The sequence below is a fragment of the Papio anubis genome, chromosome 10 (assembly GCF_008728515.1).
Source record: "Papio anubis isolate 15944 chromosome 10, Panubis1.0, whole genome shotgun sequence".
NCBI classification, from domain to species: Eukaryota; Metazoa; Chordata; class Mammalia; order Primates; family Cercopithecidae; genus Papio; species Papio anubis.
The window spans coordinates 81,353,994-81,380,513 of NC_044985.1; the positions used below are offsets into that span (position 1 = coordinate 81,353,994).

The window sequence follows — 26,520 nt, forward strand, 5'->3', positions numbered from 1 at the left end:
CAGGAGCACCCAGATTCATGAAGCAAGTTCTTAGAGACCTACAAAGAGATTTAGACTCCCACACAATAATAGTTGGAGACTTTAACACCCCACTGTCAATATTAGATCAACGAGACAGAAAATTAACAAGGATATTCAGGACTTGAACTCAGCTCTGGACCAAGCAGCCCTAATAGACATCTACAGAACTCTCCACCCCAAATCAACAGAATATACACTCTTCTCAGCACCACATAGCACTTATTGTAAAATTGACCACATAATTGGAAGTAAAACACTCCTCAGCAAATGCTAAAGAATGGAAATCATAACAAACAGTCTCTCAGACCACAGTGCAATCAAATTAGAATGCAGGATTAAGAAACTCACTCAAAACCATGCAACTACATGGAAACTGAACGATCTGCTCCTGAATGACTACTGGATAAATTACAAAATTAAGGCAGAAATAAATAGGTTCTTTGAAACCAATGAGAACAAAGACGCAACGTACCAGAATCTCTGGGACACAGCTAAAGCAGTGTTTAGAGAGAAATTTATAGCACTAAATGCATGCAGGAGAAAATGGGAAAGATCTAAAATTGACACCCTAACATCACCATTAAAAGAACTAGAGAAGCAAGAGCAAACAAATTCAAAAGCTAGCAGAAGACAAGAAATAACTAAGATTAGAGCAGAACTGAAGGAGACAGAGACACGAAAAACCCTTCAAAAAAATCAATGAATCCAAGAGCTTGTTTTTTGAAAAGATTAACAAAATAGATAGACCACTAGCCAGCCTAATAAAGAAGAAAAGAGAGAAGAATCAAATAGATACAATAAAAAATGAAAAAGGGGATATCACCACTGATTCCACAGAAATACAAACTATCATCAGAGAATACTATAAACACCTCTACACAAATAAACTAGAAAATCTGGAAGAAATGGATAAATTCCTAGACACATACACCCTCCCTCCCAAGACTAAACCAGGAACAAGTTAAATCCTTGAATAGACCAATAACAAGTTCTGAAATTGAGGCAGTAATTATTAGCCTACTAAACAAAAAAGTCCAGGACCGGACAGATTCACAGCCAAATTCTACCAGAGGTACAAAGAGGAGCTAGTACCATTCCTTCTGAAACTATTCCAAACAATAGAAAAAGAGGGACTCCTTCCTAACTCATTGTATGAGGCTAGCATCATCCTAATACCAAAACCTGCCAGAAACACAACAAAAAAAGAAAATTTCAGGCCAACATCCCTGATGAACATTCATGCGAAAATCCTCAATAAAATACTGGCAAACTGAATCCAGCAGCACATCAAATATCTTATCCAGCACCATCAAGTTGGTTTCATCCCTGAGATGGAAGGCTGGTTCAACATATGCAAATCAGTAAATGTAACCCATCACATAAACAGAACCAACAACAAAAACCACATAATTGTCTCAATAGACGCAGAAAAAGCCTTCAAAAAAATTCAACACCATTACAGGCTAAAAACACTTAATAAACTAGGTATTGACGGAACATATCTCAGAATAATAAGAGCTATTTATGACAAACCCATAGCCAATATCATACTGAATGAGCAAAAGCTGGAAGCATTCCCTTTGAAAACTGGCACAAATCAAGGATGCCCTCTCTCATCACTCCTATTCAACATAGTATTGGATGCTCTGGCCAGGGCAATCAGGCAAGAGAAAGAAATAAAGGGTATTCAATTAGGAAAAGAGGAGGTCAAATTGTCTCTGTTTGCAGATGACATGATTGTATATTTAGAAACCCCATCATCTCAGCCCCAAAGCTCCTTAAGCTGATAAGCAACTTCAGCAAAGTCTCAAGATACAAAATCAATGTGCAAAAATCACAAGCATTCCTATACACCAATAACAGACAAACAGAGAGCCAAATCGTGAGTGAACTCCCATTCATAATTGCCACAAAGAGAATAAAATACCTAGGAATCCAACTTACAAGGGATGTGAAGGACCTCTTCAAGGAGAACTACAAACCACTGCTCAAGGAAATAAGAGAGGACACAAACAAATGGAAAAACATTCCATGATCATGGGTAGGAAGAATCAATATCATGAAAATGGTCATACTGCCCAAAGTAATTTATAGATTCAATGTTTTTCCTGTCAAGCTACCATTGACTTTCTTCATAGAATTAGAAAAAACTAGTTTAAATTTCATATGGAACCAAAAAAGAGACCGTATAGCCAAGACAATCCTAAGCAGAAAGAACAAAGCTGGAGGCATTACACTACCTGACTTCAAACTATACTATAAGGCTACAGTAACCAAAACAGCATGGTACTGGTACTAAAACAGAGATACAGACCAATGGAACAGAGACCTCAGAAATAACATCACACATCTACAACCATATGATCTTTGACAAACCTGACAAAAATAAGCAATGGGGAAATGATTCCCTGTTTAATAAATGATGTTGAGAAAACTGGCTAGCCATATGCACAAAACTGAAACTGGACCTCTTCCTTACACCTTATACAAAAATTAACTCAAGATGGATTAATGACTTAAATGTAAGAATTAAAACCATAAAAACCATAGAAGAAAACCTAGGTAATACCATTCAGGACATAGGCATGACTAAAACACTAAAAGCAATGGCAACAAAAGCCAAAATTGACAAATGGTGTCTAATTAAACTAAAAAGTTTCTGCACAGCAAAAGAAACTATCATCAGAGTGAACAGGCAACCTACGCAATGGGAGAAAATTTTTGCCATCTATCCATCTGACAACAGGCTAATATCTAGAATCTACATGGAACTTAAACAAATTTACAAGAAAAAAAAACCCCATCAAAAAGTGGGTGAAGGATATGAATAGACACTTCTCAAAAGAAGACATTTATGTGGCCAACAAACGTATGAAAAAAAGCTCATTATCACTGGTCATTAGAGAAATGCAAATCAAAACCACAATGAGATACCATCTCATGTCAGTTAGCATGGCGATCATTAAAAAGTCAGGAAACAACAGATGCTGGAGAGGATGTGGAGAAATAGGAATGCTTTTACACTGTTGGTGGGAGTGTAAATTAGTTCAACCATTGTGGAAAACAGTGTGGCGATTCCTCAAGGATCTAGAACCAGAAATACCATTTGACCCAGCAATCCCATTACTGGATATATATCAAAAGGTTTATAAATCATTCTTCTATAAAGACACATGCACATGTATGTTTATTGCAGCACTATTTACAATAGCAAAGACTTGGAACCAACCCAAATGCCCATCAATGATAGACTGGATAAAGAAAATGTGACACATATACTATGGAATACTATGTAGCCATAAAAAAGAATGAATTCATGTCCTTTGCAGGGACACGGATGAAGCTGGAAACCATTATTTTCAGCAAACACAGGAACAGAAAACCAAACACTGCATGCTCTCACTCATAAGTGGGAGTTGAACAATGAGAACACATGGACATAGGGAGGGGAACATCACACACCAGGGCCTATTGGTTGGGGGAGGCAAGGGGAGGGATAGCATTAGGAGAAACACCTAATGTAGATGATGGGTTGATGGGTGCAGTAAACCACCATGGCACATGCATACCTATGTAAGAAATCTGCACGTTCTGCATATGTATCCCAGATCACGAAGTATAATAACAAAAAAATGGTCCTGGGAAAACTGTGTAGCCATATATAGAAAATTGAAACTGGACCCCTTCCTTACACCTTATACAAAGATTAACTCAAGATGGATTAAAGACTTAAGTGTAAAACCCAAAACTACCAAAACCATAGAAGGACTGGGTGTGGTGGCTCATGCCTGTAATCCGAGCACTTTGGGAGGCCGAGGTGGGCAGATCACGAGGTCAGGAGATCGAGACCATCCTGGCTAACATGGTGAAACCCCGTCTCTACTAAAAATAAGAAAAAATTAGCTGGCTGGGCGAGGTGGCACGTGCCTGTAGTTCCAGCTACTCAGGAGGCTGAGGCAGGAGAATCGCTTGAACCTGGGAGGTGGAGGTTGCAGTGAGATGAGATCACGCCATTGCACTTTAGTCTGGGTGATGGAGCGAGACTCCGTCTCAAAAAAAAAAAAAAAAAAAAGAAACCAAAACAAACAAACAAACACACACACACACAGACACACACAAACCATAGAAGAAAATATAGGCAATACCATTCGTTCAGGACTTAGGCACAGGCAAAGACTTCATGATGAAAACATCAAAAGCAATTGCAACTAAAGCAAAAATTGACAAATGGGTTTTAATTAACTAAAGAGCTTCTGCTCAACAAACGAAATTATCATCAGAGTCAACAGACAACCTACAGAATGGGAGAAAATTTTTGCAATCTATCCATCTGACAAAAGTCCAACATCCAGAATGTACAAGGAACTTAAACAAATTCACAAGAAAAAAAAAAAAGAACCTCGTTAAAAAGTCGGCAAAGGACATGAACAGACACTTCTCAAAAAAGACATTTATCCAGCCAACAAACATAAAAAAAGCTCAACATCACTGATCATTGGAGAAATGCTAATCAATACCACAATGAGATACCATCTCATACCAGTCAGAATGGCGATTATTAAAAAGTCAAGAAACAACAGATGCTGGTGAGGCTGTGGAGAAATAGGAATGCTTTTTTATACTGTTGGTGGAAATGTAAATTAGTTCAACCATTGTGGAAGACAGTGTGGTGATTCCTCAAAGACCTAGAGGCAGAAATATCATTTGACCCAGCAATCCCATTACTGGGTATATACCTAAAGAAATATGAATCATTTTATTATAAAGATACATGCATGTATATGTTCATAGCAGCACTATTCACAATAGCAAAGACATGGAATCGACACAAACGCTCATCTGTGATAGACTGGATAAAGAAAATATGGTACATATACACCATGGAATGCTATGCAGCCATAAAAAGGAACGAGATCATGTCCTTTGCTGGAAGGAGCTGGAAGCCATTATCCTCAGCAAACTAACATAGGAACAGAAAACGAAACACCGCACATTCTCACTTGTAAGTGGAAGCTGAACAATGAGAACACATGGACACAGGGAGGGGAACAACACACAGTGGGAGCTGTTGGGGGCTGGGGAAGGGAGAGCATCAGGAAAAATAGCTAATGCGTGCCAGGCTTAACACCTAGGGGATGGGCTAATAGATGCAGAAAACCAACATGGCACAGGTTTACCTAGGTAATAAACCTGCACATCCTACACATATATACTGGAACTTAAAATAATATAAAATAAATAAAATATAAAATAAAACATACCATGCACAGTTCCTGGCACACAGATGGTGAAGCTATAAGTAATGGATCAGAAATATAATTTAAAGATGCTGAAGAGGATATTAAAATTTGTAATTATAAATTTAATTTACATTTTTGTAGGAAGAATTTTTTTAGAGATTTTTTTCTTCTTCATCTTAATTATATGCTTTTGACTATTAGAATGTTAGTAACAATACAGATTGACAGGCAAAATGAGAATGCAGGGTATTTGGAATTTTACTATTTCAAAAAGATCAAATCAAAGATTAGCATAGTGGAGTGGATGGTTGATTTGGGGAACGGTTCAAAACTAGTTAGTGAAAAAGTCTAAGATGATGCATTCTTAGATATAAGAAAGGGGAAGAGATTTGAATAAATCAACAAAACAGAAGATGAAGCAGTTTCAATGAGGGTCGTGAACAAATTTAAAAAAGAGAAAAAGAAATAAATATTAACATGAGGTAGTTATAGATCAATTACTTTAAGATTAATACATACCTCTGGAACTGAAGTTTCCATCAGAGACAGTGGAGGAGGAACACATCCACCATCCTGTGCAATTTCCACTGGTTGATAAATAACCTCAGAAGGTTGCAGGTATAAGAAGGGAGCAGAAGAGGCAGGAGGCTAAAACACAAAACCACATTTCTAATTCAAATACGATTACTTATTTCTGTTAAACCAAATGACTTAGCCAACAGATGAGAGAAGTATTTGCTTTATATTTTACTAAATTTTTTTTTAGGAATAGCACAGAAGTATCTCAGCAATGGATCAGAAACTAATCTGTTATAAATTCCAATTGTGTAGATGTAAATAATCTTATCACTGGTAAGCACTAAAACTTCTTAATGACTCAGAACCTCATATATAAATCCAGATAATAATTATGGTTATATTAATATCACCAGTAAAGGTTGTAATAAAGTGACCTATGGTATTTAAATTGACATAAATGTCTGCTCTCAGCTCTGTGACTTCTAAAGGAAGTGGGAAAATGTCATTAAACAATTTTTTGGTGAAGTACTGTTTGTCACCAAAAGTTGGAAAATAGAATACTTATTTAGGAACGGAATAAGAACTGAAGCCAAATCCAAGTGAAGCTAGAAAAATGCTAAATTTTCAAATAATACTAATAGTAAAAAAGAGTAAGTTTTCATGTTTATACAGTACACATTTATAAAATGCTTTCACTTATGCATTATCATTTGATATTCACAAAAATCATATAAGGAAACTTACACAGGTATAGTATCATTACATACATTTTTACAAATAAAGAAACTGAAAACAAACTGCCAAAAGAATGTTAATAAATAGAGGAAGGTCTCAAATCTAGTTCTCCTGACTTTAGTATTCATGCAGTCATCACAAGAATATAACGAAAGAAGGATTTAAAATTATATATTGAAAGTTAACATTTACCTGAGGAACACTCCACTGCCACTGTCCTGGTAAATACTGTGCGGTGGCCTAAAATTAAATAAAAGAAAAGAAAAACCCACTCAGATTATAAACAAGGGTTAAAACTAGATATCTACAGGCAAAAATATTAAGTTGAACCCTCACACCATACACAAAAATCAACTAAAGCCATATACAAAAATTAACTCAAAATGGACCAGAGACTTAAATTAAAGAGCTAAAATTATAAAACTCTTAGAAAAAAACATAGATGTAAATGTCTTGACCTTGAATTAGGAAATGTTTGTAAAATTATGATTCCAAAAGCACAAACAACAAAGCAACAACAAAAAATAGTTAAATTTGATTTCATCAAAACTTTTGTGCAAGTGAAAATACAACCCACAGGATGAGAGAAAATATGGAACTTATATCAAGAATGTATAAAGAACGCTTACAACTTAATAATCAAAAGGCAAGTAACCCAACTTAAAAATAGGTAAATGATATGAATAGACTTTTCTCCAAAGAAGATATGCATACGGCCAATAAACACAAGAAATAACGCTCGACACCACTAGCCTTCAGGGAAATACAAATCAAAACCATAATACAACCATAATACACTTCATACCCACTAGGATGGCTTTAATCAAAAAAGTAGATCATAAGTGTTGATGGGCATGTGGAGAAATTAGAACCCCCATAATCTGCTGGTGGCAATGTAAAATGGTGCACCCCTTTAGGAAAATAAATACTTCCTTAAAAGGTTAAACAGAGTTACCATATGACCCAGCAATTCCACCCTAGTTACAAGACCTAACAGAATTAACAATATATATTCACATAAAATTTGTATGTGAATGTCCATCGCAGCATTATTTATAACAGTCAAAAAGTAGAAATAACTCAAGCGTCCATCATCTGATGAATGGATAAACAAAATGTGGTACAGTGTATCCATACAATGGGATATTATTATTTGAGAATGAAGTACTAAGACATGCCATGTCTCATTTATCATGACACAGATAAATCTTGAAATCATTATGCTAAATGAAAGAAGCCAGTCACAAAAGACCACATATTGTATGATTGTTTTTATAGGATATATCCAGAATAGGCAAATCTAGAAAAACAGGTAAGTAGATTACTGGTTGCCTAGGGCTGGGATAAGGGGAAAAAGAAGAGTAACTGCCAACTACTCAACTCGTCTACTGTAGCACAAAAACAGCCATAGACAATAAGTAAACAAAAGTGGCTGTGTTCCAATAATGCTTTATTTACAAAAGCAGGCTGCTGCTAGATTTTGTTCTGCAAGCCATAGTCTGATGACCCCGCTATAGACCAAAATGGTCTGTCATTATAGTTCACTTATCCCCAGTTTCTCACTAGAATTAATGAAGAGTGCTGGTTAACTGAAAGAGGATGTCATAATATATAATAAACCACAATATATTATTTACTTTAATATAAATTATGTTAAATATAATATAGCCAGAAACTGACGTATGTTAACATTAAAAAACCAGCTTGCAGTCCAATACCTGTATCTTACTTTGGGAATTATTGCTGAAGACTTTTTAGATTAAACGTTAGCCAGGGGAGCAAAACTGACCTCATTACATTTGGTAAAAGGAAGCAAAGAGTCCATCTTCTTGTATGATATTGTTTAGTTCCCTCGTGATAAAAGAGAGGCATGATGTCAGCAAGATGGCTGACCAGAGATGCCTGGCATTCATTTTCCACTGGCTCCCCATCCCGCCACAAGAAAGGACTAAGGCAATGAATAAACAGCTACAATTTGATAGGAGCATCAAAGGGAGAGTGCTAGAGTGCAGCAGGGGAGTGGAGACACACCTGTGGTGATTGCAAATCCAGGAGCACAGCATGGAGCCACTCAGCCTCTGCAACCCCTTCTCTTTTGCTAGGATTGGATCTGCCTGGAGTCCTGCAATTTCTTATTGCAGGGAAAAGGTACGCAGAAGATCCCCACCAGCCTGCATTGCTACTGCAAACACCCACACTCCTTGCAACAGGAGAATCCCATAGTCTCACAGTTTGAAGAGTTGCTGGGAATTCGTGGCTGCGTTGCCCCAAATTAGGAGTACAAAGTATGTACTCCTCACCCCCTCAATCCCATCCTGTGAGCCAAGCTGCTACAGTGTGACAGCATCTTGAAGCCACAGCCGCCTCTGAAGTGCTCCCTCTTCTAGGGGGCCAATAGCTATTGCATGTCTCCAGCACTGGGGTTCCATTTTCATTCCGCCAAGTCCGTAGCAGTGGCTGAACACAACCCCAGCAGCATGGAACCTGAGGCTTAAGATTGGCTGTGATTCTGGCTCTGTACAGTACGGAAACCACCTTCTGTTGCCCTCACCTCCAGCTAGAGGAACAATTTGGCTGACCTGCCCAGGGTGAACCCACTCTTTAGCTGGTCAAACTGCTGCACTCCCCTGAGCAGGAGAGGTCCTCAAGCCTGGTAGCAGCTGACATGCTGCCGAGATGGAAAGGTTACACACCTGCATACAGGGCTGAGAAACAGCCCAGAGGTGCCTCATGCCCTGCAGACAAGCCCCTGACCTATCCTGTGCATATAATTAGAGCCCAAGAAACAGCTCTGGGGACTGCCACTGGCAGAAACGTCCCCAGGGGAGTGGAGTGGCTGTGTGTCCATGCCTCAGGCCTAAGAATTGGCCTCGTGCCCACCCCTCTAGCAGACACATCCCCAGGACAGCTGAGCAGCCTTGAACCTGTGTCCAAGGCCTGAGAAGAAGCCCCACAGGCTGCTTCCAGTGGGCATGATCCCAGGCCGACCAATAGCCCTGTGCCTGCATTCTGGGCCTATGGAACAGCCCTAACAGAAACGTTTCCAGGCCAGGTGATCCACCTTGTGCCTATGTCCCAGACTGGAGAAATAGCCCTGTGGGCCACCCCCAGCAGACATGCCCCCTGGACCAGGTGAGCAGTTGTGTACCTGCATCCCGAGCTGGAGAAACAGTCCCTGACAAACATGTCTTTAGCCAACTGAGCAGCCATGCAGCTGTGTCCACGGCCTGAGAAACAGTCCCATGGGTTGTCCCCAGCAGATGCACCCCCAGGTCAGCCAAGGAGCCATGTGCCTGCATACCCAACCCGAGAAACAGCCCCACAGGCTGCCTTTGGTGGGCACTCCCCGAGGCTGGCTGAGAAACTGCATGCCTGTGCTCTCAGCCAGAGTAACAGCCCTGTGGCCCCAAGCCAAGCGAGCCAGACTTACCATGTTCATGTACACAGCCCTGACCTGAGGAATAGCCCAGCAAGCCCAAGCCCCACCACCATTATCACAGACTCTCTTGTCCTAGGTCACTGAGAAACTTGCAAATACAACTAGAGAGTATTACAGCTTAAGAGACTACACAGAGACTACCCTACTATGTCCACCTAGAACCAAGGCCAATGCACCCCCACTGAACCAACACCCCAAAATCCATTCACAGAAATAAGTCTTCCCCTATGAAACCTACTTCAAATTTGAAAAGGTGACTTTTGTACCAGATGTGTAGAAATCAATGTAGGGACACATCAACCATCAAGGAAACATGTTACCTCCAATAAAAATAGTAATTCTCTAGTAACAGACCCCAATCATAGGGAAATATTTGGATATATTTCATACTGCCAGAAAAAGAATTCAAAATAATAATTTTAAGGCAATTCAGTGAGATACAAGAGAACACAGACATACAATTCAACAAAATCAGGAAAACAACTCATAATTTGAATGAGAAATTTAACAAAGAGATAGATATCATAAAAAAACAACAGAAATCCTAGAGCTGAAGAATTCAACGAATGAAATAAAAATACAACTGAGATCTTCAACAATACACTAGACCAAGCAGAAGAAAGAATTTCTGAACTTGAAGACAGGTCTTTTGAAATAACACAGGCAGACAAAAAAAAAAAAAAAAAAAAAAAAAGAAGAATGAAGAAAACCTACAGGATTTATAAGACACCATGAAGAGGATAAATATTCATTCATATAATGGGCATTTAAGAAGGAAAAGAGAAGGGAAAATGTGAGGACAATACGTTTAATGAAATAATAGCAGAACATTTTCCAAGTCTTGGGAGAAGAGATGGATATCCAGGTCTGGGGAACTCAAAGAATCCTAGTAGATTCAATCTAACGGATCCTCTCAGAGGCACATTATAGTCAAATTGTTAAAAGTCAAAGAGAAAGAATTTTAAAAGCAGCAAGAAAAATGTGTCAAGTCACAATTAAAGGAATCCCCATTATACTAACAGTAGATTTCTTAGCAGAAATCTTACTGGGGAGAATGGATGATATATTTAGATACATTCAAAATACTGAAGGAAAAAAACCCTGCCAGCCAAGAATATTAGACCCAGTAAAGCTATCTTTTAGAAATGAAGGAGAAATACAGTCTTTTACACGGCCAGGTGTGGTGGCTCACACTTGTAATCCCAGTGCTTTGGGAGACTAAGGCAGGAAGATTACTTGAGCCCAGGAATTTGAGACCAGCCTGGGCAACATAGCAAGACCCTATCTCTTAAAAAAAATTAGCAGGCATGGCACATGCCTGTAGTCTCAGCTGTGTGGCAGGCTAAGGTGGGAGGGATTACTTGAGCTTACGAGTTTGATGCTGCAGTGAGCTATGATCATGCCACTACACTCCGTCTCTTAAAAAAACCAACTCTTTCATAGACAAGCAAAAACTAAGAGAATTTATCACCACTAGATTGGCCTTGCAAAAAAAATATTCAAGGGAGTCTTACATCAGGAAGTGAAAGGATGATAACAACCCTCATGAAACATGCAAAACTATAAAATTCACTGGGACAGTCATTACACAAAGGACAAAGAGAAGAAAAGAATCAAATCTTATAATTACAGAGAACCCAGCCACAAAAAATCACCAAAAAGAGAAGGAACAAGGAACAAAAGATATGCAAAATAACCAGAAAACAATAAATAAAATGACAGGATGTCCTCACCTGTCAATAACAGCCCTGAATTCAAATGGGTTAAATTCTCCATTTAAAAGATAGAGACTGGGTGAATAGATTAAAAAAAGAATGCTACCTAAAAGAAACTCACCTTACCTGTAAAGACACACCTAGGCTGAAAGTGAAGGGATAGAAAGACATGTTCTATGCAGATAGAAACCAAAGCAGGCAGGAATAGCTATACTTATATCAGACAAAACCAACTTCAAGTTAAAAGCTTTAAAAAGAGACAAAGAAGGACATTTATATAATAATAAAGGGATCAATTCCACAAGAGAATATAACAATGTAAATACATATGTACCCAACACAAAGCACCCAGATATATAAAGCAAGTCTTATTTGATCTAAAGAGAGAGGGAGAAACCCCAATAAAATAGTGGTTGGGGACTTCAACACCCCACTCTCAGCATTGGACAGATTATCTAGAAAGAAAATAAACAGGCTGGGCACAGTGGCTCAGGCCTGTAATCCCAGCACTTTGGGAGGCCAAGGTGGGCAGATCATGAGTTCAAGAGTTCAAGACCAGCCTGACCAACATGGTGAAACCCCATCTCTACTAAAAACACAAAAATTAGCCTGGCGTGGTGGCGTGCACCTGTAATCCCAGCTACTCAGGAGGCTGAGGCAGGAGAATTGCTTGAACCTGGGAGGCAGAGGTTGCAGTGATCCGAGATCATGCCATTGCACTCTAGCCTGGGTGACAAGAGTGAGACTCTTTCTCAAAACAAAACAAAAAACAAAAAACAAAAACAAAAACAAACCAAAAAAAAACCCAAAAACAAAGAAACATGGATTTAAACTGCACCATTGTCCGAACAGACCAAACAGCTATTTACAGAACATTTAACTGAATAGTTGCAGAATATACTTTCTTTTCATCAGCATATAAAACATTCTCCAGAATTACCATATTTTAGGAAACAAAACAAGTCTCAAAAAATTAAAAAAAACTGAAATTATATCAAGTATCTCATCTGACACAATAGAATAAAAGAAGACATCAATAAGAAGAAAAACATTCAAAACTATACAAATTCATGGAAATTAAGCAACATACTGCTGAATGACCAGTGGGTGAAGGAAGAAATTAAGAATGAAAACAGAAACACAACATACTGAAACCTATGGGACACAACAGTAGCAGTATTAAGAGGCAAATTTATAGCAATGAATGCTTACATCAAAAAATTAGAAATATTTCAAATAAACACCCTTACAATGTACCTCTAAGAATTATAAGAGCAAGAACAAGCTAAACCCAAAATTAGTAGAAGAAAAGAAATAATAATAATTAGGGCAGAAATAAACAATGTTGAGACTACATAACAATACAAAAGATTAACAAAACAAAAGGTTGACTTTTTAAAAAGATAAAATCGACAAACCATTAGTTAGTCCAAGAAAAAAAAAGAAAGTAGATCCAAATAAATAAAATCAGCAATGAAAAAGACATCACAATGGATACCATAAATACAAAGGATCAGTAGAGACTATTATGAACAACTATATGCCAATAAATTAGAAAACCTAGAAGAAACAGATAAATTCCTGAACATACACAATCTGCCAAGACTAAACCAAGATTGAAGAAATCGAAAACCTTAAGAAACAAGGCCAAGCGCAGTGGCTCATGCCTGTAATCCCAGCACTTTGGGAGGCCAAGGCGGGTCGATCACGAGGTCAGGAGATTGAGACCATCCTGGTTAACACGGTGAAACCCCGTCTCTACTAAAAAAAATAAAAAATTAGCTGGGCGAGGTGGCGGGCGCCTGTAGTCCCAGCTACTCGGGAGGCTGAGGCAGGAAAATGGCGTGAACCTGGCAGGCCGAGCTTGCAGTGAGCCGAGATTGCGCCACTTGCACTCCAGCCTGGGCGACAGAGCGAGACTCCGTCTTTAAAAAAAAAAAAAAAGAAAAGAAAATGAAAAGAAAACCTGAAGAAAATAAGTAACAAGATTGAATCAGTAATTAAAACGCCTTCCAACAAAGAAAAGTCCAGAACTACATGGCTGAATTCTACCAAACCTTTAGGTAAGAATACAGGTCTTCCCAAACTATTCCAAAAAATCGAAGCAGAGGGAATTCTCCCTAATTCATCCCATTAGTTTGAATACATTAAACTAAAAAGTTCCTGCACAGTGAAGAAAACAATCAACAGAGTGAAGACACAGCCTGTTGAATGGTAGAAAACATCTGTAAACTACCTATCTGACACAGAATTAATATTCAAATATACAAGGATAAACAAAATAAACAACAGCAAAATAAACAAAAAATAAACTGATTAAAAATGGGAAAATGATCTGAATAGACATTTCTCAAAAGAAGACAAAGAAATGGCTAACAAATATTTGAAAAAATGATCAACATCACTAATTATCAGGAAACTGTAAGTCAAAACCACAATGAGGTATTATCTACCCCAGTTAGGATGGTTATTGTCAAAAAGAGAAAATAACAAAGGCTGGTGAGGATGTAGAGAAAAGGAAACTCTTCTACATTGTTAGTAGGAATGCAAACTAGTATAACCACTGTGGAGAACAGTATGGAGGTCCCTGAAAAAACTACAAGTAGAACTACCATATGCTCTGGTAATCCCACTATGCGGAATTTATTTGGAGAAAAGGAAATCATTGATTCAGAGAGACATCTGCACGCCCATGTTTATTACAGCATTATTCACAATAGCCAAAATATGAAATCAACCTAGGTGTCCAACAACAGATGAATAAAGAAAATGTGGTATATATATACATGACGGAATACTATTTGGCTATAAAAAAGAATAAAATCCTATCATTCATGGCAGCATGGATGGAACTGGAGGTAATTATGTTAAATGAAATAAGCCAGGAACAGAAAGTTAAACAACACATGTTCTCATGCATATGTGGAAGCCAAAAAACACTGATCTCAAAAATCTGTCACCTGCACAGATATTTTTGAAATAAAAAAGTTTTATTTTCCCCCTCTTTCTTGTAATAAGTGATAAAATTCCAAGTCTTTTCAACTGCCTTTCAAACAATGTTTACAAGAGAGTAGCTTATCCTCTGCTGGTCTACACTGGTTGCCCAATTCAACTTGTATTCCTGTTTTTGTATATGCAGCATTTAGACTTACATATGGCAAGAAGGCTTTTTTTTTTTTTTTAAAGGAAACAAACTCGCAAATCATGAAGTGATGTAAAAGTTGCATATGCCTCCAAAGCTCTGAATTCAGGTCCCATTGCTGTCAAAAAGAAATGAATGTAACTCCTACCCTAATCTCTTTTTTATATGATAAAAGTGCCTTAGCATGAGTTGCAACTGTCATCACTACAGTAAGCCGGTTTACAGATGTTTTCCACTGAGCGTCACAATAAAGAGTACCATGTGCTACAAAAAATAAATAAATAAAAATAAATTGATCTCATAGAAGTAAAAAGAATACCGGTGGCTGAGAAGGATAGAGGGAAAGGAGGAATAGGGAGAGATTTGTGAAAGGATACAAAATTACAGCTACCTCAGGAATGGAAAACCAAACATCCTATGTTCTCACTCATAAGTGGGAGCTAAGCTATGAGGATGAGAAGGCATAGGAATGATACAATGGACTTTGAGGACTTAGGGAGAAGGGGCGGGAAGGGGGTAAGGGATAAAAGACTACAAATTGTGTTCAGTGTATACTGCTCGGGTGATGGGTGCATCAAAAATCTCACAAATCACCATTAAAGAACTTACTCATGTAACCAAATACTATCTCTTCCCCACAAACCTGTGGAAATAAAAATAAAAAAAAATAAACAAAAAATCCCAAACACCCCTAAAATTACAGCTAGATGGGAGGAATAAGTTCTAATGTTCTATACCACTATAGGATGACTATAGTTAACAATAATACATAGTTTCAAATAGCTAGAAGGAGGCTATTGAATGCTCCCAACACAAATAAATGATTCATGTTTGAGATGATGGATATGCTAATTACTCTGATTTGATCACCATATTATATGTATCAAAACATCACCACATACCCCATGAATAGGTATAATTATCATTTGTCAATGAAAAAAATTTTAAAAAGAAAAAAACACTACCAAGGATTAACTCTTTTTTATTTTTTATTTTCTAACTAATCATTTATTTTATTTATTTTTAAAACTTTTATTTTAGGTTCAGGGATACATGTGAAGGTTTGTTACATAGGTAAACTCATGTCACAGGAGTTTGTTGCACAAATTATTTCATAGCCCAGTACCCAATAGTTATCTTTTCTGCTCTTCTCCCTCCTCCCAACCTCCACCCTCAAGTAGACCACAGTGTCTACTGTTCCCTTCTTTGTGTTCATGAGTTCTCATCATTTAGCTCACACTTCTAAGTGAGAACATGTGGTATTTGGTTTTCTGTTCCTGTGTCAGTTTGCTAAGGATAATAGCCTCCAGCTCCATCCACGTCCCTGCAAAAGATATGATCTCATTGTTTTTTATGGCTGCAAAATATTCCTTGGTGTATATGCACCACATTTTCTTTATCTATCTGTCATTGATAGGCATTCCATGTCTTTGCTGTTGTGAATACTGCTGCAATGAACATTCGCATGCATGTGTCTTTATGGTAGAATGATTTATATTCCTCTGGCTATATACCCAGTAATGGGTCTAATGGTAGTTCTGCTTTTAGTTCTTTGAGAAATCTCCATACTGCTTTCCACAATGGTTGAACTAATTTACACTCCAACCAATGGTGTATAAGTGTTCCTGTTCTCTGTAACCTCGCCAGCATCTGCTATTTTTGACTTTTTAGTAATAGCCATTCTGACTGGTGTGAGATGGTATATCATTGTGGTTTTGATTCACATTTCTCTAATGAAGTATCTCTTTGTAATTAGTAAAGTAGTTGCATGAGAGAAATAAATGAAAGTTAGCTAAGAAAGGACTGAAAGTTTCAGAGAGAATTTTAACTGTAATTTATGTTTACCTGGTAGTGATATGCAGGTTGCTGATAAATGGGCTGAGCTACCATCACAGGGGAGCTACATACAGAACGTGACTATAAGAGGATGGAAAAAGAAAAATTAGGCAGAAGCCTTTAAAATAGCTCACAATAAAATTTATCTCAAATTATTACCTAAACCCAGTCAACTTCTGGTTTATGATTAGAAATGTTATTTTTCTACCCCTTATTGATATTATTATCGACTCTACTAAGTCTATTTATTAAAATCATCACAACATTTCTACTTCCACGTGGTTTCATTTCCATAGTAATGCTAAAACAACCACCAGAAAAGTTGCTTTTGGTCTGAAATGTACCACCTCCAAAGATTATGAAAATATAGTTCTAAGAGAATACTTAGAGGAAAATGACAGCAAGACTTAGTGTGACGCTGCCTGTTTCCATTGTGAGGACCAGCAGGAAACAGTTAATGTTTATAATAGTATTTACAACTGAATGAATAGCCATATCTAATTTTCCCACTAGTTACAAATAATCCATGTTCTATTCCTTTGTTATACCTATAATTAAAGCAAAGATATTTTATTTTTATTTTAGTAATTTGACATTTAAATGAGTTAATAGTTTGACAAACTTATAAGCGAAAAATCCGTGTGTAAAAAAAAGTAGAGGTAACACTTGATTATTCAAAGTGAAAGAGTAAGCCCCAAAACAGATTACTTAAAACCAGATTGTCAATAAAACAGGCAAGTTATATTGCCAGATAGTAAAACTGGCTCTAATATAGCAATTAAAATTCAATGTATGTTGTGGGATCTAACTTATATTGTTTTGTTTTAATGTTTGCACCCCCAAAACTGAGGAAAAGTATCATAGTTTTGTACAATTCACAGACTATGGTATGCTAATAAAACTGTATCATAGATTAACATTAGAAAATAATAATGTAATTCACTATATTCATAGATTAAAGGAGGAAAAAATGGTAATTTCAACAGAGACAGAAAATGCGTTTGTTAAAATTCCATACCTTTTTATGATTAAAAACTCTTAGCAAACATAGTAGAAAATAGCTTCCTTAATTGATTTAGGGCAGTAATTCTCAACCATGAGTGATTTTGTCCTCTAGGGAACATCCGGCAATGTTGGGAAGACATTTTTGATTGTCATAACTATGGGGAACCTAGGGATACTTCTAAACATCCTACAGTGCACAGGACAGTCCTTCATAACAAAGAAATCATCTGGCTCAAAATGTCAACAGTGCTAAGATTGAGAAAGTCTGGTTAAGAGTATCTTCCCACTTACAAAATATGCGCGCGTGTGTGTGTCTATATGCATATGTATATACGTGCATATATACATGCGTATGTATATGCGTGCATATATACATGCATATGTATATACGTGCATACATGTAAAGCTTAATAGTGAATCACTGAATTTGCTCCTTTTCAAGAACAAGGTCATGATGTATTCACTACATCAATACTGTAGCAGAGACACTGTCAGTGCAAAAACTCCAGGAAAAAAAGAAGTGAAAGAAATAGAAGTATACTGAATCATAAATAATTGTGTAAATGAGAGTTTGGCAGGGTTACTGATAGAATATCAATATTGAAAAATCAAGAGCATTACTATACACCAGCTCCAATCTTCTAGGAAATGTTATTTAAAAAACAGCATTCATCAAAGCGACAAAACTATAGTCTACTAAGAATAAGTTCAACAAAAGATGTGTCAAGTTTTTTTACGGAGAAGGAAGACTTTTTTATGGATAGAAGTAAAATAAGACAAATAAATGGAGAGATGTATCATGCTCATGGATGGGAAGATTCAGTATTTTAAAATACTGAAATGTCCCAAGTTATTCACACTATTTAATGCAATTCTAGTAGAAAAACAAGGGTTTTTCACTGAACTAAACAAGCTGAATTACAAAATGTATACCTATTAACACAAAGACATAAGGATAGATGAGAGACTCCTGAAGAAGAACAATGTACTTTAAGATTTCAAGATTCATTATAAAGTCAAAATAATTAGAACTAGGCAAGGTGAACAAATACACCAATGGAACAAAATAGCAGAAAAAAGACCCACACACACGGAAACTTAGTATTTGGCAGAAGATTAATTTCAAAATAGTAGGAAATAGATGGATTAGTCAATACATAAATTCAAGATTTGAGATCCAGAAGTAAAAAGTGGCAATACTATAGCTTTAAAAATAAAAAAATAGAACATATTCTTGTAGTTAAAAAAAACCAAAAACTAAAAAAGATGAAAAAATCTTGTGCCAGTTTTCAAAGGGAATGTGTCCATATTTTGCCCATCCAGTATGATACTGGCTGTGGGTTTGTCATAAATAGCTCTTATTATTTTGAGATACATTCCATCAATACCTAGTTTATTGACAGTTTTTAGCACGAAGGGCTGTTGAATTTTGTCGAAGGCCTTTTCTGCTTCTACTGAGATTAATCATGTGGGGTTTGTCGTTGGTTCTGTTTATGTGATGGATTATGTTTATTGATTTGCGTATGTTGAACCAGCCTTGCATCCCAGGGATGAAACCGACTTGATCGTGGTGGATAAGCTTTTTGATGTGCTGCTGGGTTCAGTTTGCCAGTATTTTATTGAGGATTTTTGCACTGATGTTTATCAGGGATATTGGTCTAAAATTCTCTTTTTTTGTTGTGTCTCTGCCAGGCTTTGGTATCAGGATGATGCTGGCCTCATAAAATCAGTTAGGGAGCATTCCCTCTTTATCTATTGATTGAACTAGCTTCAGAAGGAATGGTACCAACTCCTCTTTTACCTCTGGTAGAATTCGGCTGTGAATCCGTCTGGTCCTGGACTTTTTTTGGTTGGTAGGCTATTAATTATTGCCTCAATTTCAGATCTTGTTATTGGTCTATTCAGAGATTCAACTTCTTCCTGGTTTAGTCTTGGGAGGGTGTATGTGTCCAGGAATTTATCCATTTCTTCTAGATTTTCTAGTTTTTTTGCGTAGAGCCCTCTCTCACCACTCTTGTTCAACATAGTATTGGAAGTTCTGGCCACAGCAATCAGGCAAGAAAAGAACTAAAGGGTATTCAATGAGGAAAAGAGGAAGTCAAGTTGTCCCTGTTTGCAGATGACATGATCGTATATTTAGAAAACTCCATCGTCTCAGCCCAAAATCTCCTTAAGCTGATAAGCAACTTCAGCAAAGTCTCAGGATACAAAATCAATGTGCAAAAATCACAAGCATTCCTATACACCAATAACACAAACAGAGAGCCAAATCGTGAGTGAACTCCCATTCACAATTGCTACAAAGAGAATAAACTACCTAGGAATCCAACTTACAAGGGATTTGAAGGACCTCTTCAAGGAGAACTACACATCACTGCTCAAGGAAATATGAGAGGACACAAACAAATGGAAGAACATTCCATGCTCATGGATAGGAAGAATCAATATTGTGAAAATGGCCACACTGCCCAAAGTAATTTATAGATTCAATGCCAACCCCATCAAGCTCCTAAAGACTTTCTTCACAGAATTGGAGAAAACTACTTTAAAGTTCATATGGAACCAAAAAAGAGCCTGCATTGCCAAGACAATCCTAAGTGAAAAGAACAAAGCTGGAGGCATCACGCTACCTGACTTCAAACTATACTACAAGGCTACAGTAACCAAAACAGCATGGTACTGGTGCCAAAACAGAGATATAGACCAATGGAACAGAACAGAGGCCTCAGAAATAACACCATACATCTACAACCATCTGCTCTTTGACAAACCTGACAAAAACAAGCAATGAGAAAAGGATTCCCTATTTAATAAATGGTGCTGGGAAAACTGGCTAGCCATGTGTAGAAAGCTGAAACTGGATCCCTTCCTTACACCTTACACAAAAATTAATTCAAGATGGATTAAAGACTTAAATGTTAGACCTAAAACCATAAAAACCCTAGAAGAAAACCTAGGCAATACCATTCAGGACATAGGCATAGGCAAGGACTTCATAACTAAAACACGAAAGCAATGGCAACAAAAGCCAAAATTGACAAATGGGATATAATTACACTAAAGAACTTCTGCACAGCAAAAAAAACTGCCATCAGAATGAACAGGCAACCTACAGAATGGGAGAAAATTTTTGCAGTCTACCCATCTGACAAAGGGCTAATATCTAGATTCTACAAATTTACAAGAAAAAAGAAAAGAAAAAAAGAAAGAAAAACTCAAACAAATTTACAAGAAAAAAACAAACGATCCCATCAAAAAGTGGGCAAAGAACATGAACAGACACTTCTCAAAAGAAGACATTTATGCAGCCAACAGACACATGAAAAAATACTCATCACCACTGGTCATCAGAAAATGCAAATCAAAACCACAATGAGATACCCTCATGCCCGTTAGGATGACGATCATTAAAAAGTCAGGAAACAATAGATGCTGGAGAGGATGTGGAGAAATAGGAATGCTTTTACACTGTTGGTGGGAGTGTAAACTAGTTCAACCATTGTGGAAGACAGTGTGGCGATTCCTCAAGGATCTAGAACTAGAAATACCATTTGACTCAGCAATCCCATTACTGCATATATACCCAAAGAATTATAAATCATGCTACTATAAAGACACATGCACATATACGTTTATTGTGGCACTATTCACAATAGCAAAGACTTGGAACCAGCCCAAATGTCCATCAGTGATAGACTGGATTAAGAAAATGTGGCACATATACACCATGGAATACTATACAGTCATAAAAAAGGATGAATTCATATCCTTTGCAGGGACATGGATGAAGCTGGAAACTATCATTCTCAGCAAACTATCACAAAGACAGAAAACCAAACACCGCATGTTCTCACTCATAGGTGGGAACTGAACAATGAAAACACTTGGACACAGGGTGGGGAACATCACACCCCAGGGCCTGTTGGGGGGGTGGGAGGCTGGGGGAGGGATAGCATTAGGAGAAATACCTAATGTAAATGATGAGTTTTTGCAGCAAATGTATACCTATGTATCAGACCTGCACGTTGTACACATATACTCTAGAACTTAAAGTATAAGAAAAAATAAAAAATAAAAAAAGAAGAAAAAATTCTTGTAAAAAAAGACCAAAAAAATCGTAAAATTTTCATGAGAAAAAAATCAAAAAGAGTTAATGAACAAGCCACAAATTGGAAGAAGATATTGGCAACCCACAAAATTCATGTAACGAACTCAAGATAAAAACAAATCACCCCAACAGAAAAATGGACAATGGATATGAACAGGGAGTTCACAGAAGAAAGTAGAATGGCCAATAAATACATGAAAATATGTTCAATATTACTACAAGTTAGGCAAATAAAAGTAAAACAAAATACTACTGCATAAAATAATATTGACATAAATTTAAAAATCTGGTAATTTTAAGGGTTGGCAGATTATGGAAAAATGGGGCTGTCATAAACTGTTGGCTAGAATGTACACTTTCAAAAGCTCTTTGGCAACATCTAGTCAAAGATATGCATATTTCATGAATGTGAAATTCTATGTATATATCCTAGCCTAGGCCAAGGTACATTAGGGAAGTACAAAAATTTTCCAGTAATAAATACATGGGCATGAATAACTTTAAGAGTATGAATTTTCATATTCTAAACTTCATATGTACTGCTTTCTGATGTGATCTGCCTGTGACTGTGTCTGTGTAATATGTATTCTTCTTTTAAAAGCTCTCCTTTCACCATCACCTTTTTCCTTCCCTAAAGAAAGGTATATTTCTCACTCCTTCCGGATCTTGCTATAATGCTTTGTTCAGGAATGTAAATACCAACAGGGCATCAAACAGATATACAACTCAAGAGGGCAATGCCCTGAGAAATGAGAGAAGGCAAAGTAGAAAGAGCTTGCATAAGAAGTATTAAAGGGGAGATGATACTTATTTCATCTAGGGAACAAACTTAAATTAGCCGATGGTCACATGGATACATATTAAATCATTTATTTGAGTTTAAAAATAAAGTCGGAATTTTCTAAAAGCAAGTTTTATTCAGTAGTTTTATTTGGTTGACCGGCTTTGTTAACTGAGTTATAGAGCAGACACTTTCCACTATTAAGTAAGCTAAATCTACAGATACAAAGTTTTGATGAAAATATATAAACCTACAATATACAATATTCCTAAACTATTTAAACTTATAATAAACTTCAGATATCAACTTAAAAATGAGTAACTGTTTTCATAATATTTCAAAAAAATTCAGAGATAATTTATATAATAAGTAAAACCTTAGAAAACCACTGCCCCACCCAGAAAAACCCTCACATAATACATACAAGATCTGGGTATTCAATGTAACCTTGTTTGTAGAAAAAACTTAAAATGTCCATCAATAGAGGAATATAAAAAATTGTAATACACTCATACAATGAAATATTATAAAATATTAAAATAGGTGAACTACATATACAAGGATCAATGTGATATAATCTAAAAAGAGACAAACATGGTTTGATCTCAAAAATATAATGCTGAGTGTAAAAACTAGATTATTTATACAGTGTTTAAAAACCACTAAAACAATACTAGATGTCATTTATGAATACATATATTTGTAGTAAAAATATATGAAATGAATAGGAAAGATATTCTGCTTACTTCTGAACAGGAAAGAAGGTAAGGAAGTAGGGGTAAGGAGAACTGACCCGAAGCTGTCTTACTTTACTCCCCATTTTAAGAACTTAAGTAAATGTTGCAAAATGTTGATGTCTATTAAATTTAGTTGACGTGTGTTATTATTTGTAATTATCTGTGGTTGAAATATTTCAGAAATAAAACAAACATTAAAAAAATCGATAAGTAATAGGTAGAAATCCTTTTTAAATGAAATTACTTACAGGCCAAGGTGGTGGGACAGAAGTTACCTCTGGAGTATGAAAATAAGCAACACCATTATGATAAGTATAAGGATATCCAGTTGAAGTTGTTAGATACATTGTTCCAGCTGCTGGCATTATACTAGAACCTAAAGCAAAGATTAAATAATAATAATTAAAACGTTCAATTTAACTGTTAAAAATGTAGTTTCTAAACACTTCAGAAAAATATTTATCTTAATATACCTATGTAGCTATGGTAAAAATGGAATGTCACAGGTATTTAAAACAACTTCCTTATGTCAAAGTATCTTTGAAGCATGTATTTTTAAACTCAATACCTTAAAGCTTTTAGTTTAAGATGATTAAAAGAAAAGATAAACAATGCTAATAAGAAATACTAAATATGTATCAATTCAGATTCCAACACCAGTATGCTACACAGAGCTTAACAATTTAGATTATCATCAGCAAAGTAATTATTTGTACAAATATAAATTATGTATAATTACTTTAAGACTATATACACTATAGTAAAGTTCCTAAGGTCTTGGCTAGACCTTTTATTTCTGAAAGTTCAAAGATGATGGAGGCAGTAGAGTTGGAGAAGATTCTACTTTCCTGAAGACATTTTGGTTCCACCCTACTAATTCTTTGGATATCCTATCAGCAAACATTCATTCATGCTATGGCTCTCTTTTCTCTCTCTTTTCTATGATCTATTCTCTATCTAGTCTCCCTTTGCTACAACTGCTGCTGTTGCAAACATGACCTCAAGTCTTCATGTGGCTAGTCTGGGGTCCCCATCTCGTTTCCCAGGCCAAGTTATATAAACCCCCACCACAAACCAAAAAACAATAAATAATATACATATTTTTTTTTTGTCATGGAGGAGACTTTAAAAGTTAAATTAGCCAAATTAGATTAGGGTCTTAACCAGCAAGGTTATATAAATTAGTGAAACTGACAATTCTTTTTCCACCTGTACCAGTGCTTCTCAAAGTTTCACATAAATTAGAATCACCTAAATTTTTTATTAAAATGCAAATTCCAGGGACTTATCTTCAGAGATTCTGAGTCAGTAAATCTGGGACAGGGTCTAAGAGTTTGCATTTTGACAGCTTCCAATGAACTGATACTGTCTGCAAACCACACTTCAAATAGCACGGGCCTATCACTTTAAGTAATACTATTGCTCCTCAGCTTTTATATTTTCACTGCATTTGATCTAGTATTGTTATTATTTATTTTAATGGTTCTTAATTAGATCTTTTTGAGAATCTGATGAAAACCAGGGACCTTGTCCTCAGATATATATACAGTCAAACACAATTTTACACGCAATTCTGGAGGTCCATGGATTCCCCCCAAAAGTTATTCAACTATTATTCAAAGATAATGATAATGGTTCATTATTCAATAATGGTTTATTATTCAAAGAACATGAACCATGCTTTACCTGCTAAATAAATAAATTTTCAGTGCATACTATCTCAAGGCATTGAACTGGGCCCTAGTGATACAGCAAAAAATAAAAAAATTAGACATGAGATGGTCTGTATCCTCAAAGAAGTTAGGTCTGGTAGGGAAGATAGTAATTAGTTGATTACACAATTAATTAATTAAATACAATTTTGATAAATACATGAGGCAGTATAGGGTATGATACTGAACATTTCAATTATTATATATATATAAAAAACATATAAAAATCTCTATATATACACATATGTGGAACATTTGTGATGAAATGATCTTTCAGCTAAGCGCTAAAGAATGAATTGGATGGCAAAGAACATTCTAGGTAAAGAAAACAGTATATTAGATTCTGAGAACAGGAGTATAGTATGTTCTGGAACTGAAAGAAGGCTAGATGGCTAAAGCATGGAAAGAAAAGGGAAGAATATCTCAAAATAAGCTGAGTATAAGACAATAAGAGGTGCACTTTTGAAAGATCACTCCGGCTTCCTTGTGAATGATGGATTGGAAGGGAGAAAGATTGGATTCACAGAGACCACTTAGGATGATTTTCCAGGAATTAAGGTAAACAAAGTGGTTAGCTGGGACTCGGGTGTTGGCAATGGAGATGGAAAGAAATGACAGACCTAAGAAAAAACTAAGATAAGAATCCCTTATTTGTAAATGTACTTTTAATACCTATTTTTCTTTGCAGAAAAGTCAAAAGAACTTTGGAATCAAACAGTCCTGCATTTGAAGGCTAATGCCACCACTCACCATTAGGCTATTTAACCCCATACTTCTCAAAGTTGGATAAGGGATGGATGGTATACCAGGAGATATGAAAAAGCAGAGGCTGAACATAGTAATCTTCCTACAGAATCAGTTTTATTCAATTGTTTTTGGGAAACATTTTTATATTCAAATAAACAATATGATATTATGGAACAGAATGCAAATTATACATGATGTTTTTACATAAATCGTGAGACTTAAGAAAATTTGCAATTCCAATATACTGCAGTGGGTTAGGAACCACAACATGCCAAGATTAACTCTCCTCTACGAGTATTTCAGCAGAAACATTTTTTTTTTTTTTTGAGACGGAGTCTCGCGCTGTGTCACCCAGGCTGGAGTGCAGTGGCGCGTTCTCGGCTCACTGCAAGCTCCGCCTCCCAGGTTCAGGCCATTCTCCTGCCTCAGCCTCCGAGGAGCTGGGACTACAGGCGCCCGCCACCACGCCCGGCTAGTTTTTTTGTATTTTTAGTAGAGACGGGGTTTCACCATGTTAGCCAGGATGGTCTCGATCTCCTGACCTCGTGATCCGCCCGCCTCGGCCTCCCAAAGTGCTGGGATTACAGGCTTGAGCCACCGCGCCCGGCCGAGTCCAGGAGTTCAAGACCAACCTGGGCAACATCGTGAGACCCTGTCTCAAAAATTTTTTTTTTTTTGAGACAGAGTCTTGTTTTGTCGCGCACACTGGAGTACAATGGCACAATCTTGGCTCACTGCAACTTCTGCCTCCTGGGTTCAAGTGATTCTCCTGCCTCAGCCCCC

The 26,520-nt window shown here is 36.7% G+C and overlaps 1 protein-coding gene across 1 annotated transcript in view; it reads right to left on the reverse strand.

Moving 5' to 3' along the window:
• BOLL (boule homolog, RNA binding protein) overlaps positions 1-24,983 on the reverse strand; it is a 46,966-nt gene extending 21,983 nt beyond the window's left edge. Inside the window, exons 1-6 of the mRNA XM_031651444.1 lie at positions 24,965-24,983; positions 23,527-23,654; positions 16,657-16,728; positions 6,708-6,755; positions 5,781-5,909; positions 5,283-5,314 (exon numbers count right to left, since the gene is read on the reverse strand). Coding sequence (XP_031507304.1) covers positions 5,283-5,314; positions 5,781-5,909; positions 6,708-6,755; positions 16,657-16,728; positions 23,527-23,643 — 398 coding nt within the window. The 5' untranslated portion in view covers positions 23,644-23,654; positions 24,965-24,983. The remainder of the gene's footprint in view (positions 1-5,282; positions 5,315-5,780; positions 5,910-6,707; positions 6,756-16,656; positions 16,729-23,526; positions 23,655-24,964) is intronic.
• Positions 24,984-26,520: the final 1,537 nt, after the last annotated feature.